At 43.5% G+C, this 15,370-nt stretch overlaps 2 protein-coding genes across 3 annotated transcripts in view; both read left to right on the plus strand.

Moving 5' to 3' along the window:
• Positions 1-46: 46 nt before the first annotated feature.
• Positions 47-9,215, plus strand: LOC123994853 (denticleless protein homolog). Its single transcript, XM_046297905.1, has 15 exons — positions 47-230; positions 557-682; positions 790-882; positions 1,112-1,173; positions 1,286-1,406; positions 3,291-3,356; positions 3,762-3,877; positions 3,989-4,062; positions 4,339-4,442; positions 4,701-4,805; positions 6,008-6,120; positions 6,267-6,356; positions 7,640-7,778; positions 8,052-8,719; positions 8,855-9,215. Exons 1-15 carry the CDS (start codon positions 179-181, stop codon positions 8,939-8,941), a joined length of 2,016 nt encoding a protein of 671 aa, XP_046153861.1. The 5' UTR covers positions 47-178; the 3' UTR covers positions 8,942-9,215.
• A 3,196-nt stretch (positions 9,216-12,411) lies between these two features.
• The window catches only part of LOC123994854 (serine/threonine-protein phosphatase 2A 56 kDa regulatory subunit alpha isoform-like), a 120,072-nt gene continuing 117,113 nt past the window's right edge, over positions 12,412-15,370 (plus strand). Inside the window, exon 1 of one of the 2 annotated variants that reach the window (XM_046297906.1) lies at positions 12,412-13,508. In XM_046297906.1, coding sequence (XP_046153862.1) covers positions 13,364-13,508 — 145 coding nt within the window. In that variant the 5' untranslated portion in view covers positions 12,412-13,363. The remainder of the gene's footprint in view (positions 13,509-15,370) is intronic. The other variant, XM_046297907.1, reaches the window with a different exon arrangement.

A 15,370-nucleotide genomic window follows, 5' to 3' on the forward strand; every position in this document is an offset into this window, starting at 1 on the left:
ATAACATTTCCAACCAATCAGCGAGCGCGACGCAACATTAGCGGGAGATTCGTCTTCTCTTTCAGTTCATTAGTTCGCGGGAAAGGGGGGAAACAAACAGAAGATCACAGCACAGGAATTGCTCCGACGAATAGAAATAGTTTTTAAAAAATCGTCTGGCTTCGGCTGAGTTAGAGAAATGCTTTTTCGCTCTATTGTTGACAGAGAAGTCCGTAAACGGAGGCGCAATGGTAAGAATGTTAATCTGGACAGTAGTCTTCCTTCAATGTTTCTAGGCAGCTATAGCACAGATAGAACAATGAGAAAGATATTTGGCTATAGCTAGCTAGTTAGCCAAAGTTAGTTAGTTAACTAGCTCAGCTGTGTTTACTTCAGCATTGTTGGCTGCTAGACAGGCCATTTTGTGACGCTAATGGATGGATATTGTTGTGGGGAAGTGGCTAGCGTTAACAAATAGCTAAGGAGGTCATTGGCGGTCCCTGGGGATGGATATCACACATGGTTTTTGCTGCATGTTTCATAGTGGTTGTATTTGTTGTTTCCTCTTCTCCACCAGACCTCAGCCCAAAGTACCCGTTGTCCTCTCTGCTGAACGGCTACCAGTGTGCACGGCATGATGAACACATCTCATACGGGAACATGGGGGTAGCCGTGCCCCCTTTTGGATGCGCCTTCTCTACAGGTAATACAGGAAGTACTCTACTGTATGCCAATGAAGGCGTTAACCATGAACCACTGTCCCGATGTCCTGTTTTCTTCTGTTAACCACTTCTTTTCCTGGCGTTTTAGCTCGAGGGTTGCAGAGTGTATTTGCTGTGGCCAACGAGGAGGGTGTCTTGAGGCTCTACAACACAGATAACAGACAGAGTCCAGTCCTGAAAGGTAACTTATCACCTGAGTGTCAAAACCACATGACCAACGGAGTAATTCAAGCATCTTGCTTTTTGGGCTGAGACAACAGATGATATGATAATGCACCCATAGTATGCAGACCACCTAGCCATTGCAGCTCTCTGAATCTCCAGCCTAGCTTGCCTTGTTTTAGGACCCTAACTCAATAAATGTCATTAGATGCCAATTGGGGTATAAACTTTATTTTGCTATTCCATAGAATGGTTGGCACACGAGAATGCTGTCTTTGACCTTGCTTGGGTGCCAGGGGAGGCTAGCTTGGTGAGTAGGATAAGTTTTCCCTGATTGACCACTGTGTGTGATGTGAAACAGACTACTACTTTCTATAGACGTGTTAGAAGATGCATGATAAAATGTTGTGTATTTCCATCAGGTGACTGCATCCGGTGATCAGATGGCCAAGCTGTGGGACGTGGCATCGGGGGAACTCCTTGGCAGCTTCAAGGGGCACCAGTGCAGCCTCAAGTCTGTTGCATTCACACAGCAGGAGAAAGGTCATTTTCATATCAATTCAATAACTTTATTGTCCTAGAGCGGCAGCACATGATACATTAAAAACGAAGCCATAGACATATATTTTTTTAAGTATGTTTCCTGAATGCAGAGACATGGCTTTGAGTGTATTGTTCCTCAGATTTCTTATGTGTGTGTGTATACCCATGCCTAAAAGGTTTTTTATTATAGGCATCATCACAGAACAGCTTGACAGTTCATCTACTGAGAACAAATCAAAATCAAATTTTATTTGTCACATACACATGGTTAGCAGATGTTAGTGCGAGTGTAGCAAAATGCTTGTGCTTCTAATTCCGACAATGCAGTAATAACCAACAAGTAATCTAGCTAACCATTCCAAAACTACTACCTTATAGACACAAGTGTAAGGGGATAAAGAATCTGTACATAAAGATATGTGAATGAGTGATGGTACAGAGCGGCATAGGCAAGATACAGTAGATGGTATTGAGTGCAGTATATACATATGAGATGAGTATGTAAACAAAGTGGCATGGTTAAAGTGGCTAGTGATACATGTATTACATAAGGATGCAGTAGATGATATAGAGTATAGTATATACGTATACATATGAGATGAATAATGTAGGGTATGTAAACATTATATTAGGTAGCATTGTTTAAAGTGGCTAGTGATATATTTTACATAAATTCTCATTATTAAAGTGGCTGGAGTTGAGTCAGTGTGTTGGCAGCAGCCACTCAGTGTTAGTGGTGGCTGTTTAACAGTCTGATGGCCTTGAGATAGAAGCTGTTTTTCAGTCTCTCGGTCCCAGCTTTGATGCACCTGTACTGACCTTGCCTTCTGGATGATCGCGGGGTGAACAAGCAGTGGCTCGGGTGGTTGCTGTCCTTGATCTTTATGGCCTTCCTGTGACATCGGGTGGTGTAGGTGTCCTGGAGGGCAGGTAGTTTGCCCCCGGTGATGCGTTGTGCAGACCTCACTACCCTCTGGAGAGCCTTACGGTTGTGGGCGGAGCAGTTGCCGTACCAGGCGGTGATACAGCCCGACAGGATGCTCTCGATTGTGCATCTGTAGAAGTTTGTGAGTGCTTTTGGCGACAAGCCGAATTTCTTCAGCCTCCTGAGGTTGAAGAGGCGCTGCTGCGCCTTCTTCACGATGCTGTCTGTGTGGGTGGACCAATTCAGTTTGTCTGTGATGTGTACGCCGAGGAACTTAAAACTTACTACCCTCTCCACTACTGTTCCATCGATGTGGATAGGGGGGTGTTCCCTCTGCTGTTTCCTGAAGTCCACAATCATCTCCTTAGTTTTGTTGACGTTGAGTGTGAGGTTATTTTCCTGACACTACACTCCGAGGGCCCTCACCACCTCCCTGTAGGCCGTCTCGTCGTTGTTGGTAATCAAGCCTACCACTGTTGTATCGTCCGCAAACTTGATGATTGAGTTGGAGGCGTGCGTGGCCACGAAGTCGTGGGTGAACAGGGAGTACAGGAGAGGGCTCAAAACGCACCCTTGTGGGGCTCCCGTGTTGAGGATCAGCGGGGAGGAAATGTTGTTGCCTACCCTCACCACCTGGGGGCGGCCCGTCAGGAAGTCCAGTACCCAGTTGCACAGGGCGGGGTCGAGACCCAGGGTCTCGAGCTTGATGACGAGCTTGGAGGGTACTATGGTGTTGAATGCTGAGCTGTAGTCGATGAACAGCATTCTCACATAGGTATTCCTCTTGTCCAGATGGGTTAGGGCAGTGTGCAGTGTGGTTGAGATTGCATCGTCGATTGCAAAACTCTCCTTAAACAGCTCCTGCAGAGTTTCTGTTTTTCACCAGGGCCACTGCAGACTTTGTTGTTTGTGTCCGAAAACTTCTTAGTAACCATGCAAACTTCTCTCTTCTCCAACAGCTGTGTTCTGTACTGGGGGCCGAGATGGGAATATTATGGTCTGGGACACCAGGTGCAGCAAAAAAGGTAAGGACAGATATGAAAGTGATTACCGTTTTCTTTAGTGTAAACAGTATGTTTGAAATCGATAGGTTAGTTGTTGCATATTTTGGATCTTAAATCTTTCAAAAGTTGCAATATTTCAGTGAGTAAAGCGAGGACTAAAATCTTGGGTAATTGTGCCAAATGCTCTATTAAGTTCTAGGCTGAGATGTGTTAGAATATACACGTTACAGGCAAGTCTATGGGCCAAATGTCCCCTCCAGAAATTCAAAATCCTCATTTGTCCAAGTGATCAGTCACAAGAAAATCTGTGCACCGGAACAAAGTTCCTTGTTACTTGTTGCAGACTGTTGACAGATGCTGCGATACCAGTTATGTGTGTCTATCTACGAGAGATTGAGTGGGTAATGGTGTTTGTTTTCCCTTCAGATGGATTCTACAGGCAGGTGAAGCAGATCAGTGGGGCTCACAATAAGATGGATAGAAACACACCCTCTAATACGAAGAAGAGACGCCCAGGCACACGTGGCATGGCCCCCTCTGTGGTTAGTAGTAAAACTGATCCAGTGTCAGTTTTATTGTTCACTTCATACTGATTATAGTTCTGGACTGGGATATTAAGAGCAAATCTGAAATCTGTTCTCCATGTCTTGTAGGACTCCCAGCAGAGTGTCACCGTGGTGCTGTTCCGTGATGCACACACCCTCATCTCTTCAGGAGCTGTTGATGGGTAAGAAATCTGATGTGTAATACTTTAATGCTGCTGAGCAGTGCTGTGCTGCTCTGGTTACGTACTGCGCTGGCCATATTACGTATCTGACACAGTTGCTGAACCTGGCTGAAAAGGACATTGAAAGGATAACATCTGAGCCAGTATGGTTTGGATTGGCACGATGGTGTGACAAGCTTATTAAAAATCTAGATGACTGTCATAGGGATGTATGTGAAGCCAGCACCACAAAGATTGATTTTTACTTTTGAATTCTATGTTTTTCCTTTTAACCAGGATAATCAAGATGTGGGACCTTCGGAAAAGCTACACTGCATACCACCACGACCCCATACCGCTCCAGGTGTACCCGTACCCAGGCTCCAGCACACGAAAGCTAGGTGGGTTTTCTCAAACATGACTCATATTCTTGATAATTGTATCCTTCCTTCCTTGGAATAGGCTAATTTCTTATACGATATTACTGGATTGGTGAAGCAACTGTCTGAAACTCATCCTTTCATCAAAGTAAAGATCAGTGAATTCTGTAAAGGAATGAAGGAAGCCGTTTACAAGTATTCAAACATGTTGTTGTTTAAAAAAGTGTTTGTTTCATAGAGTAGCACAAGTGTAGGACCTGACCTGTGTTCTCTGGGTAGGTTACTCGGGGCTGGTGTTGGACTCCACCGGCTCCAACCTGTTCTCCAACTGCATCGACGACAACATCTACATGTTTAACGTCAGTGGATTGAAAACCACTCCAGGTAAACAAATGCCTTCTGCATGTCATTCTATTTATATGGCCACGTCCATCAAAAGCATGGCTGCATTCAGCCCATGACTTTGTTTTATGGCAAGTTACTCTAATGCATCTGTATATACTTCCATCCATTCACATTAAAGCTCCTGCATGCCATTACATGTTTTTATGTCACTACCACTGTTTTCCACCAGGTGGGGCTGCACACTACTGTACGGTTGAAACTATTTTATTTATGGGAAGCTGTCAGATAGGCAAAAATGCCATACTTTGGGAAGATTTATTTGCTTGAATAGCTAGTTCAACTGCATGTGCCAACACCGTCATAATGAATGTGGCTACTATCATTTGGCTAACGTCTCCTCTCCTGAAACTATTCCCCAGGTCGTTGCTGTAAATGAGAATGTGTTCTAGTCAACTTACCTGATAAAAAGAATAACAATATAACGTGCCAAACAAGTATGGTATTAAACTGTCTTTACAATGGTCCAGAGGTTGTTAAACAGACAGGTTGGCTACAGTGTATACAGGAGACTGTCTGACTGACAGTGAGTCATCTAAGCCTGGGATGTGTTCATTAGGACATGCAAAGGAAATGTTTTTTTTTAAGTTAGTGGAAAGCAAAAATGTGCGGTTCTTATTGGACAAGTCAAGGTAGCCCCTCCCTGTTTTACTCCGCTGTCTACTGTTCGGTGCTTAATGAACGCCACCCTGGTATTTTTACCCACTAGCTGAGACTGGGTGCTGCACTGCTGGGTGTGGGGTCTTTATTCCGACACTAGTCAAGAATGTAGCCCAGGGGGCTCTAACTTACAATGTGATCAGTCCCTTGACCGAACAGGAAGTAATATGTGTGACTAGAGTGTCTCCTCGGCAGGGCTCTACAGTGCGACCATTTTACATGCATGTGTGACCTGGAATTTTTATTTAGGAGCACCATTGCACCTAGAAAAATGAAGGATTCTAGCTTTAATATTGAAAATATTTTTCATTGTGCTCCTACATTTCTTTGTGTGCACCTACTTTGTTTTCAACTTGGGCACAAAAATTGTTCTTAGTTGAGCTCTGCTCCTCAGGATGATATTTGTTGACCACTTTTTGTGAACTCGCCCTGTGTACTCTGAACAACAAATGTTGTTCTGGTGGTTTCAACGTCTGGTTATGTGCACATTATTTCTGATGTTCTAACATGTCTTTCTTTTTCAGTGGCAGTCTTCGCTGGTCACCTCAACTCCTCGTTTTACGTCAAGTCCACTGTTAGCCCAGACGACCAGTTCCTGGCTAGTGGCTCAAGTGACCATCATACGTACATCTGGAAGGTGAGCTGACATTTAGATTTACCCAATCCAGGGAAAACCTTTGAAAAGCAGACTGATGGACGATTGCTGACAAATTAACATGCTTTGACTATTTAATAACTATTATATCCATGCATTTTATAATGTGTCTTAACCTCCTATTTCAGATCTCCGACCCAAAGCAGGATCCTATGATGCTTCAGGGCCATAACCAGGAAGTGACCTCCATCGCGTGGTGCCCAACAGATTTCACAAAGGTGAGATCTAAGATTTTGTCTATGTTCACATAGCCAGCATGTTTTCAGATGGTTTGTGTTAAGAATGTTATTCTTATCAAATCAAACTTTGTCACATGCGCCGAATACAACAAGTATAGACCTTACCATGAAATGCTTACTTACAAGCCCTTAACTAACATTGTAGTGCAATAAGCATTAAGAACATTTTTACTGAATAAAGTAAAAGTAAAAAATAACAAGGCTATATACAGAGGGGTACCGATACAATCAGTGTGCGGGGGTACAGGTTAGTCGAGGTAATTTGTACATGTAAGTAGGGGTGAAGTGACTATGTATAGATAATAAACAGAGAGTAGCAGCAGTGTACAATTCAAATGGAGGGGGGGCTGTCAATGTAAATAGTCCAGTGGCCATTTGATTAATTATTCCACAGTCTTATGGCTTGGGGGTAGAAGCTGTTAAGGAGACCTTTGGTCCTAGATTTGGCGCTCCGGTACCACTTGCCATGTGGTAGCAGAGAGGAAAGTCTATGACTTGGGTGACTGGAGTCTCTGACAATTTTTGGGGCTTTCCTCTGATACTGCATATTATATAGGTCCTGGAATGCTGGAAGCTTGACCCAGTGATGTACTAGGCCGTACGCACTACCCTCTAATGTCTTACGGTCAAATGCCGAGCAGGTGCCGTATCAGGCGGTGATGCAACCGGTCAGGATGCTCTCGATGGTGCAGCTGTAGAACTTTTTGAGGATCTGGGGACCCATGCCAAATCTTTTCAGTCTCCTGAGGGGGAAAAGGTGGTGTGTCCTCTTCATGACTGTCTTGGTGATGTGGACACCAAGGCACTTAACTCTCCACCCGCTCCACTACAGCCCCGTCAATGTTAATGTGGGCCTGTTCGGCCCGCCTTTTCCTGTAGTCCACAAAGCAGCTTTTTTTGTCTTGCTCACGTTGAGGGAGAGGTGGTTGTCCTGGCACCACACTGCCAGGTCTCCGACCTCCCTATAAGCGGATTTTAGAACGCTCATCCTGTTGCTTCCAAGAAATACACCTTTTGTGCTGCTTTTAGATCCATTTTTGTGTCCCTGGAGCAAATGTTCACATTGTAAATTGTGCCTTTGCCATAAAACAGAGTTGTGATAGTTGAAATGGTCAGGAGGAGATATAGGTTTTGTAGCCTAGGTAGACCAGACTGAGAGCTGCGTTCACCATTGAAACAATGATGTGTGCAGCATTCAGTCTGGCTTAACTAGGTGAGGTGCAAATTGGGGCCCTGTGTAATCTCATGCTCTGTTTTGTCAGATTGCTTCCTGCTCTGACGACAACACCGTACGGATATGGCGTCTGGACCGGGGGACGGATGGAGCAAAGTCTTCTGTCGGAGAGGCCAATCTGGTGGGCTGGGCATGTCCTAAACCTGCCACCACCGTGTCCATTCCAAGTGAGTATCGCTACTGCTGCTATTTATCAGCAAAGGGTACATGACATTTTTGACATGCCGATCGATCAATGAGAGAATTGGATAGGACATTAATAAAATGGCCTGATGAAGATGGGGAATATCTGGAATTTCGTATCCAATGCAGTGGTTACCATCCTTAATTGTTTTTACTGGTCTGTGTAGCCAAATGATAACAAAGATGACTACCACCAATGCTTCTTGAACAAGCGGAACTCTTTGGATTGAAACTGAAACTCTGCTTCTCTCTCTAAGGGCCTTTGAACCACATGGAGTCCACCCCAGCCAAGAGTCCCCAGACAGGGAGTCTGGGGGCCCTGTCCTCCCCCCAGCCTGCCGCCTGCTCCAGTGGTAGAGCCGACGTGCCTCTACCCTCCAGCACCACCACCGCCTCCACCCTTCAGGGTGCTAAAGCCACCCTCCTATGCCAGAAAACACCCTCTTCCATCAGGAACTGGTTTTCCCGAACCCCCGGGTCTCCTTGGGGACAGGTCACCTCTCCTCTCCACACGGTGCTCAGCCCCCAGAGCCCAACCGGTACTCCTCCCTCGGAGAGGAGGGCCAAGCGCCGACTGGAGACTGGTGACTGTGGGGCAGCAGGGGGCTGCGATGGTGCAGGGGAATGCAACTGCATTACGGAGCTCTACCCTGCAGCCAAGAGCAGACGAGGACTGGCAGGCATGTGCTGCCCCAGCCAGGAGCCACCTCTGGTGGGCACAGAGAGGAGTGAGGCCTGGGAAGGAGCAGACCTCCAGGTGGAGGACCCATCCACACAGGCAGACAAGGAGAACCACTCTCCAGGTGGGGCAGACTGGTTGTCAGTGATGAGCCAGAGGCTGAGGAAGGGTGTGGGAAACACCAGCAGCATTCCCAGAAGCCCCATTGCCTGCAAGAGGCGAGATTGCAGGATGCCCACCTCACCGGTATGCACAAGTTGACCTGAAATTAGTGATGTTACAGTATGACCAGGATTTACTACCAATGTAGAACAAACACTAATGGCTCTAACTGCATAATACCTGGTACCTGTTGTCATTTATCTTTTTCTTCTCTCTCAGGCAATGCGCTCTCCCTCCCAAGCAATGCGCTCGCCACGATCCATGCAGAAAATATCCTCCTACTTTCAGCAAAAGACTTTGGAGTAATCAGTTTGGATTGAAATTGTGCTCTCAGTGCTGATTGAGAGCACAATATATGTATTTTAATTGGATCACTGTTCAACCGAGAAATATTTTTAAATATTAATTTATACATTATCAGTCAAAAGTTCGGACACAGCTGAGCTGCTCATTCAAGGTATTTTTTTCTATTTTTTCTACTGTTTTCTACATCGTAGAATAATAGTAAAAACATCAAAACTATGAAATAACACATGGAATCATATCGTAACCAAAAAAGTGTTAAACAAATCTAAATTTATTTGAGATTCTTCAAAGTAGCCACACTTTGCCTTGATGACAGGTTTGCACTCTCTTGGCATTCTCAACAAGCTTCATCTGGAATGCTTTTTCAGCAGTCTTGAAGGATTTTCCACATGCTGAGCAAATGTTGGCTGCTTTTCCTTCACTCATCCCAAACCATCTCAATTGGGTTGAGGTCGGGTGATTTGTGGAGTCCAAGTCATCTGATGCAGCACTCCATCACTCTCCGTATTGGTCAAATATCCCTTACACAGCCTGGGGGTGTGTTGGGTCATTGTCCTGTTGAAAATCAAACGATTGTCCCAAGAACCCCCAACCAGATGGGATGGTGTATCACTGCCGAATGCTGTGGTAGCCATGCTGGTTGTGTGCCTTTTGCTCGTGTTTCTTGGCCCAAGTAAGTCTTCTTATTGGTGTCCTTTTTAGTAGTTTTTTTTTCAGCAGCAGCAATTTGACCATGAATACATGATGTTACGCGGTCTCCTCTGAACAGTTGATGTGTCTGTTACTTGAACTCTGACGCATTTATTTGGGCTGCAATCTGAGTGCAGTTAATTGTCCATTTCTGAGGCTAGTAACTCTAATGGTCTTATCTCTGCAGCAGAGGTAACTCTGGGTCTTCCTTTTCTGTGGTGGCCCTTATGAGAGCTAGTTTCATCATAGCGCTTGATGGTTATTCATATTTCTTCATTTTTCACAGGATTGACTGACCTTGATGTCTTACAGTAATGATGGACTCTTTATTTGTGCTTATTTGAGCTGTTCTTGCCATGATATGGACTTGATCTTTTTGTTTAAGACTTGTTTGGTTACTACATGATTCCATATGTGTTATTTCATAGTTTTGATGTCTTCTCTATTTTTACTATTTTCTACATTGTAGAATAATAAAGAAAACCCTTGAATGAGCAGGTGTGTCAACTTTTAACTGGTATTGTATATATGTGGGTTGATTCTTAACCTCTGCGTATCCTTAAAACAGGTTGTTCGCGCAACATAGAAGACAAAACTTTTGAGTTTCCTCATGTCTTTATTTTGTGCATTAACTTTGTATACTTGGTGTGGCTTTTTCTGCCATCAGTTTATTCATTTGTATAAGTTCTGTGAAATGTGGATTTTGTGTGTGTATATACATTAACTTTGATTATTGCTTGTATAAACTGACTTTAGCCAAAGTTGCTGTGTCTTTCTGAACTTTTCATTGATTAAATACCATCACCTTGGCATACAACTTTGGAGTGGTACAGATCTAGGATCAGCTTTTCCTCCCGTAACCATTACTGGGTGAAATACTTCACCTTACACCGTTCATCTCATGTTTGAATTCCAGTGTTGGCTCCCCATACTGAATAATTAGCTGTGTCACTACCACGTCACGCTACAATTCATGAAGTTACCATGGGACTGGAATTAGTACTGCAGAAAGTATGTCCCTAGACAACAATACTTGTAAAATAAAAAATGTTAAGAGGCAACTTTGTGTTGTTGGTATTATAGAAACATGTCTATGGTACTGTGTACTGCATTTCTCGTTAGGTTTAGAGCCCCATGCAATGCTGTTCATCAGTAAAAGGTTTCCAACACTGGTCTCCAACCTGTTTTTACTGTATACTTTCCCCTTCTGTTGTTATAACCTGACACCAAAGGTTATTTGTCACATGCTTCGTACACAACAGGTGTAGACTAACTGAAATGCTTACTTACGGGCCCTTCCCAACAATGCAGAGAGAAATAATAGATAATTACTTAATTTCATTCATTTAGCAGACTCTTATTCAGAGCAATTTACAGGAGCAATTAGGGTTAAGTGCCTTGCTCAAGGTTACATAAGCAGATTTTGCACATAGTTGGCTCGGGGAAGCACACCAGCAACCTTTCAGTTACTGACCCAATGCTCTTAACCGCTAAGCTACCTGCCGCCAAGCAATAATAAACACACATGCGTTTTGCGCTGTGTTAATCGTATTTTGACAAACAATTAGATAATTATTGATGCTTTGTGCTGAAAGAAGATTTGGAATGCATGATAGTTTGTATACCTGTCAACCTGCAATGTATTTGTCTCATGAGAACATTTTCTTCTGCTCTCTTGTGTTCACGTGCAAAGGTTAGCATGCTACTAGTGCTTGAGGGCTTACATTCAGAGAATCACATGGGGTCAAACCACTCACTTTGCTGACGTGGTAGGTGTAGAAAGACCCCTGAGCAGAGTCCCCACTTCCAATTTTCAGGGGAAATGGAAGTTACGTTGAAAATAGGCCCTCTCTGTCCCTGAAAACCATCAACATCCGTTTTCTGCAAACACTGCTAAAGGGTGTTGCTGTAAAATGTAGGGGACAGGTTTATGGTCCATGCTATCTGGGAATCCTTGGGATGTCCCTACCCCATTGAAGTTGAAATTTAAAATGGTTACGGACTTCCCAAGGATTCTGGATAGCAGTAACCACACATTTGTTGGATGCTACAATGTGGCCTGATGGATAAAAATAGCATCATGATGTACTTGCAATTGCAAGTGCCTGGCCTCAAAATAATTACTCACCAGTGTGATCTGAAAAGACAATTGTGACTTTTTTTATTTGGATCTTAGTACAGTATGTATCTAGCCTATTTATAAATGTTAACAACTTTTCATTGGCTGAAAGTTCATTGCATTATATTTTAAACCGGGCCTCCCTTACGTGAGTCAGGTGCCCCGTTCAATGTCGCAATTGTAAATGAGAACTTGTTCTCAACTTGCCTACCTGGTTAAACAAAGGTGAAATAAATAAATAAAAAGCCCATGCGATGTAGCCTCCAAACAAATGTGACATAATTCAGGACGTATAGTAATTTGTACGATTATGTGTTTTAGCGTGCATTGTGATTGATTTGTTAGACACTTCAAACATTTATTTTGAGGAAAATATATATTGAATGTTTCTGGACTGCACAATGCTGCCTTGTTGACAAAATTACCGATCAGCACAGATTACTGTTCGATTTGGAAAGGCGCTCCTCCCACCCCGCTTTCGTCCGATGACGTCATGGGCATTTGCCCGGTGCCCGCGGCTCAGAATCCGCCTATTGTCACATGGTTTTAGAGCCCGGTCTTTATCGAATTCGATTGGTTAAAAAGGTATTGGCGTGCAAGTTCCTACATTTTTGTTGGATACTGGCGTTGCCTCTCAATTACGTACATTCGTGTCACAAAATGCAACCTCGACAACGATGTGAAACTGTTTACGGTTGCACAGAGTCTACAGTGTTGTGGCTTCTGAATGGATGTGTTTTATCTAACGAATCTATTGGAAAAGTTATTGTTGAGTTCCGAGCATAACTGAAAATTCCTTATCGGGGTGTCAGAGCAACTCGATGAACAGATAATTCCGACTAAATGGTCACGGGAAAGTGCTGATCATGACTCCATTGGCGCCGCTGTTCTTCCGATACGAACGTTACTGAGTAACTAACGTTAGTTCGAGGTTGCCAGACTTCATTCGTCCAGACTGTTTTTTTTAGACAAAGCCAACTACGGCTACAAGACACGGAATACAGTATTTATTTTCTTCTGAAAATAGTATGAATTTCATCATGAGAGTTCGCTTTAAATTGTAAACGTTCATATTATCTAGCTAGCTAACTGTGCGTTTTAACACGTTAGCCAAGAAGCTAGCTAGCGGTAGCATTTTTGGTCTGTCATTTACAGTACATGGCATAACGTTACTTGTTTTCTCTGAAATAACTAGTTAGCTATAAAAATGACAACACAAGCAACAGGTATATTGCAGAAATTACAAGTTAACAAATACACCCAGCAATTTAGTTAGGCAATGTTTCTGTTGTCAGACAATTAGTTAGTTAACGTTAGCCTAGCAACTTTGGCTTGTTAACGCGTAACGTTCGTTTTGTAAACAGCTCGCTGGACTCTTAACAAGCGGACCGAATTATGCGGGCTTTACATGGAAACTGATTAACAAGCTACACTAGTGGATCCAACACGGAGAAGAGGTGTTCTTTAAATCTTGCGGTTCACTCCATTATTTCAAGTTGGATAATAATTTTGATGCGGCTGGGCTGGGAGACACAGCCTACGTGTGGTAACCTCTGAATCTGTCTTTGGTGCACTTGTAAAACATATTTTGACGTTATAGTTTATGCACCACAATGTCGGCTATATCTGCGACTGAGAAAGTGGACGGGTTCACACGAAAATCAATGAGGAAAGCCCAGAAACAGAAGAAATCTCAAGGGTCGTCCCAGTTCCGAACTCAAACTCTTACCGAGCTTTCACCCTTGCCGCAGCTCAAAGGTAAGACCAACTACTAGAGGATTAACAATTCGCCCTGAAATGGTGTCAATGAAAGGGTGGTGGTGTAGTGTTGACACTTTCCCTTTACACCTGCAAACATCGATCTGTATAGGGAGACAAATGTGTTGGTGGTGAATGCAACGCCGAAGCTATATGGGTAGCTAATAACAGTTGCGATGACCTGCATATTCAGCTTCTGTTCCTGGGCACCCAGCTGTGATCCGTGTTCAGGTGTGCTCACAAGGACTGAAGTGCAATCCTTGTAAATTAGGCTACATTGAGCTGATGAGATTGAACTAATTGCAAATACTGTTGTAAATTGTACACTGCGTACGTTTTAGTTGGTGCTGATCTCTGTTCTGAAATCTTCTCTCCGCCGGTGTCAGTTCCTCCATTCTCAGAAATGGCACCTTTGTTATGCATGGTATTTGTTATTTTGACAGAGGGGACTGTGGAGAGACACAGATACATGCATACGCACACACACGCTAGCACATGCACTCTACACAGACGTACATTGTAATATTGTTGTATGGTGGTATTATAGTCAAATTCCTCAATCCAAAACTGTCAGACACATTGAAACCTATGGGGATCAGGTTGCTTCATACTCCAGTATTATTGGAGTTGATGAGAGAGGATCAGAAAACCAGAATCTAAAACGCTCTGCACTTTTAAGTGCATACTTTTATCTTCATTCAGGAATTTTGCCAAATTCAGTCTTGGCTACATATCTCAATAACACGTGTGAATTGAGCAACAGTGATGAACTTCCCTTTGTCAACTCCACATATTACAAGGTCAAGAGCTTGGTTGTTATCTGATGGGCTCCCACTGTGGATTGTCTGTCCCCAGGTCATGTGTACAGTTCAACTCTCTAAATGTAGCTTAATGGCATCTGTGTTGTAATGACAATTTGATCTTTAATGTTGATGCAGAGTAATAGAGATTTGGGCACAAGCCTGTCTGGGAGAGAAATGTCAATGTATTCAGGAATAACATGTGTCCATAAATGTGAATCAATGTGCTTCCTTTCACCTTAAGATGCCATTTTGAAGACTCAAAATTCACCCTGTCCTCACAACTACTGCATGGTATTGTGAAGACTCCTGAAACTTCATTTTCTAAAGCAAAACCTCTCACTGATTTCAGCAGTCAAGTTCATACAAGTAGCCTTTCAACATGTTGAAATGGTAAGGGAAAAGTGCAGACACACTAAACCTTGGGCCTACATTGCATTGACTTGATTACTGCTGCTTGTGGATTGATGAAATGCTTGACTGGTTGTTATTTGTGAGGTTTTGTCTTTGTTTGGTTAGAAAGGTAATATGCGGTTAGTTATACACTACACTGAATGAAAGCATTGATGGATATTACAGAGTAACGTGTCATAAACAGCCCCACACCAGCGGGACCAGAAGGACAGGTGCAGAGGGAGAGACCCTAGGGGGCTTTAGGCTTCCCTCAGTGGGGTGGTCTCCCACCAGGCCCCCAGTGTCCGGTCTGGAGCGTGACGACATGCACTTCGCTTGGAAGCTACTGCGTTGCAACCTAGCGGTGCCAAAAGCCCTGGTCACTCCTAGAAAGCTTATTTAAATTACAATTGCCAGAACAGCCCAGAAAATGAAAATAATTATGGATGTTTTGGCCTGTAAAATGAGATTATTGTGGTCAAGTTTGATCCCCTTAGTTATTTTAGAGTCACGAAGGTCCTTAGTGAACATTTTTTGTTGTTGGTGCCATTCAGCAATATGGCGTGCTTCAAATTCAATCAGGAGTTTTCCATAGGAATACATGGATGACGTCAGTGCTTTCACTATCTATTGGTTTTAATGTCTATGGGGAGCACATGGTACTGGATA

Source organism: Oncorhynchus gorbuscha, linkage group LG14 (genome assembly GCF_021184085.1).
Source record: "Oncorhynchus gorbuscha isolate QuinsamMale2020 ecotype Even-year linkage group LG14, OgorEven_v1.0, whole genome shotgun sequence".
NCBI classification, from domain to species: domain Eukaryota; kingdom Metazoa; phylum Chordata; class Actinopteri; order Salmoniformes; family Salmonidae; genus Oncorhynchus; species Oncorhynchus gorbuscha.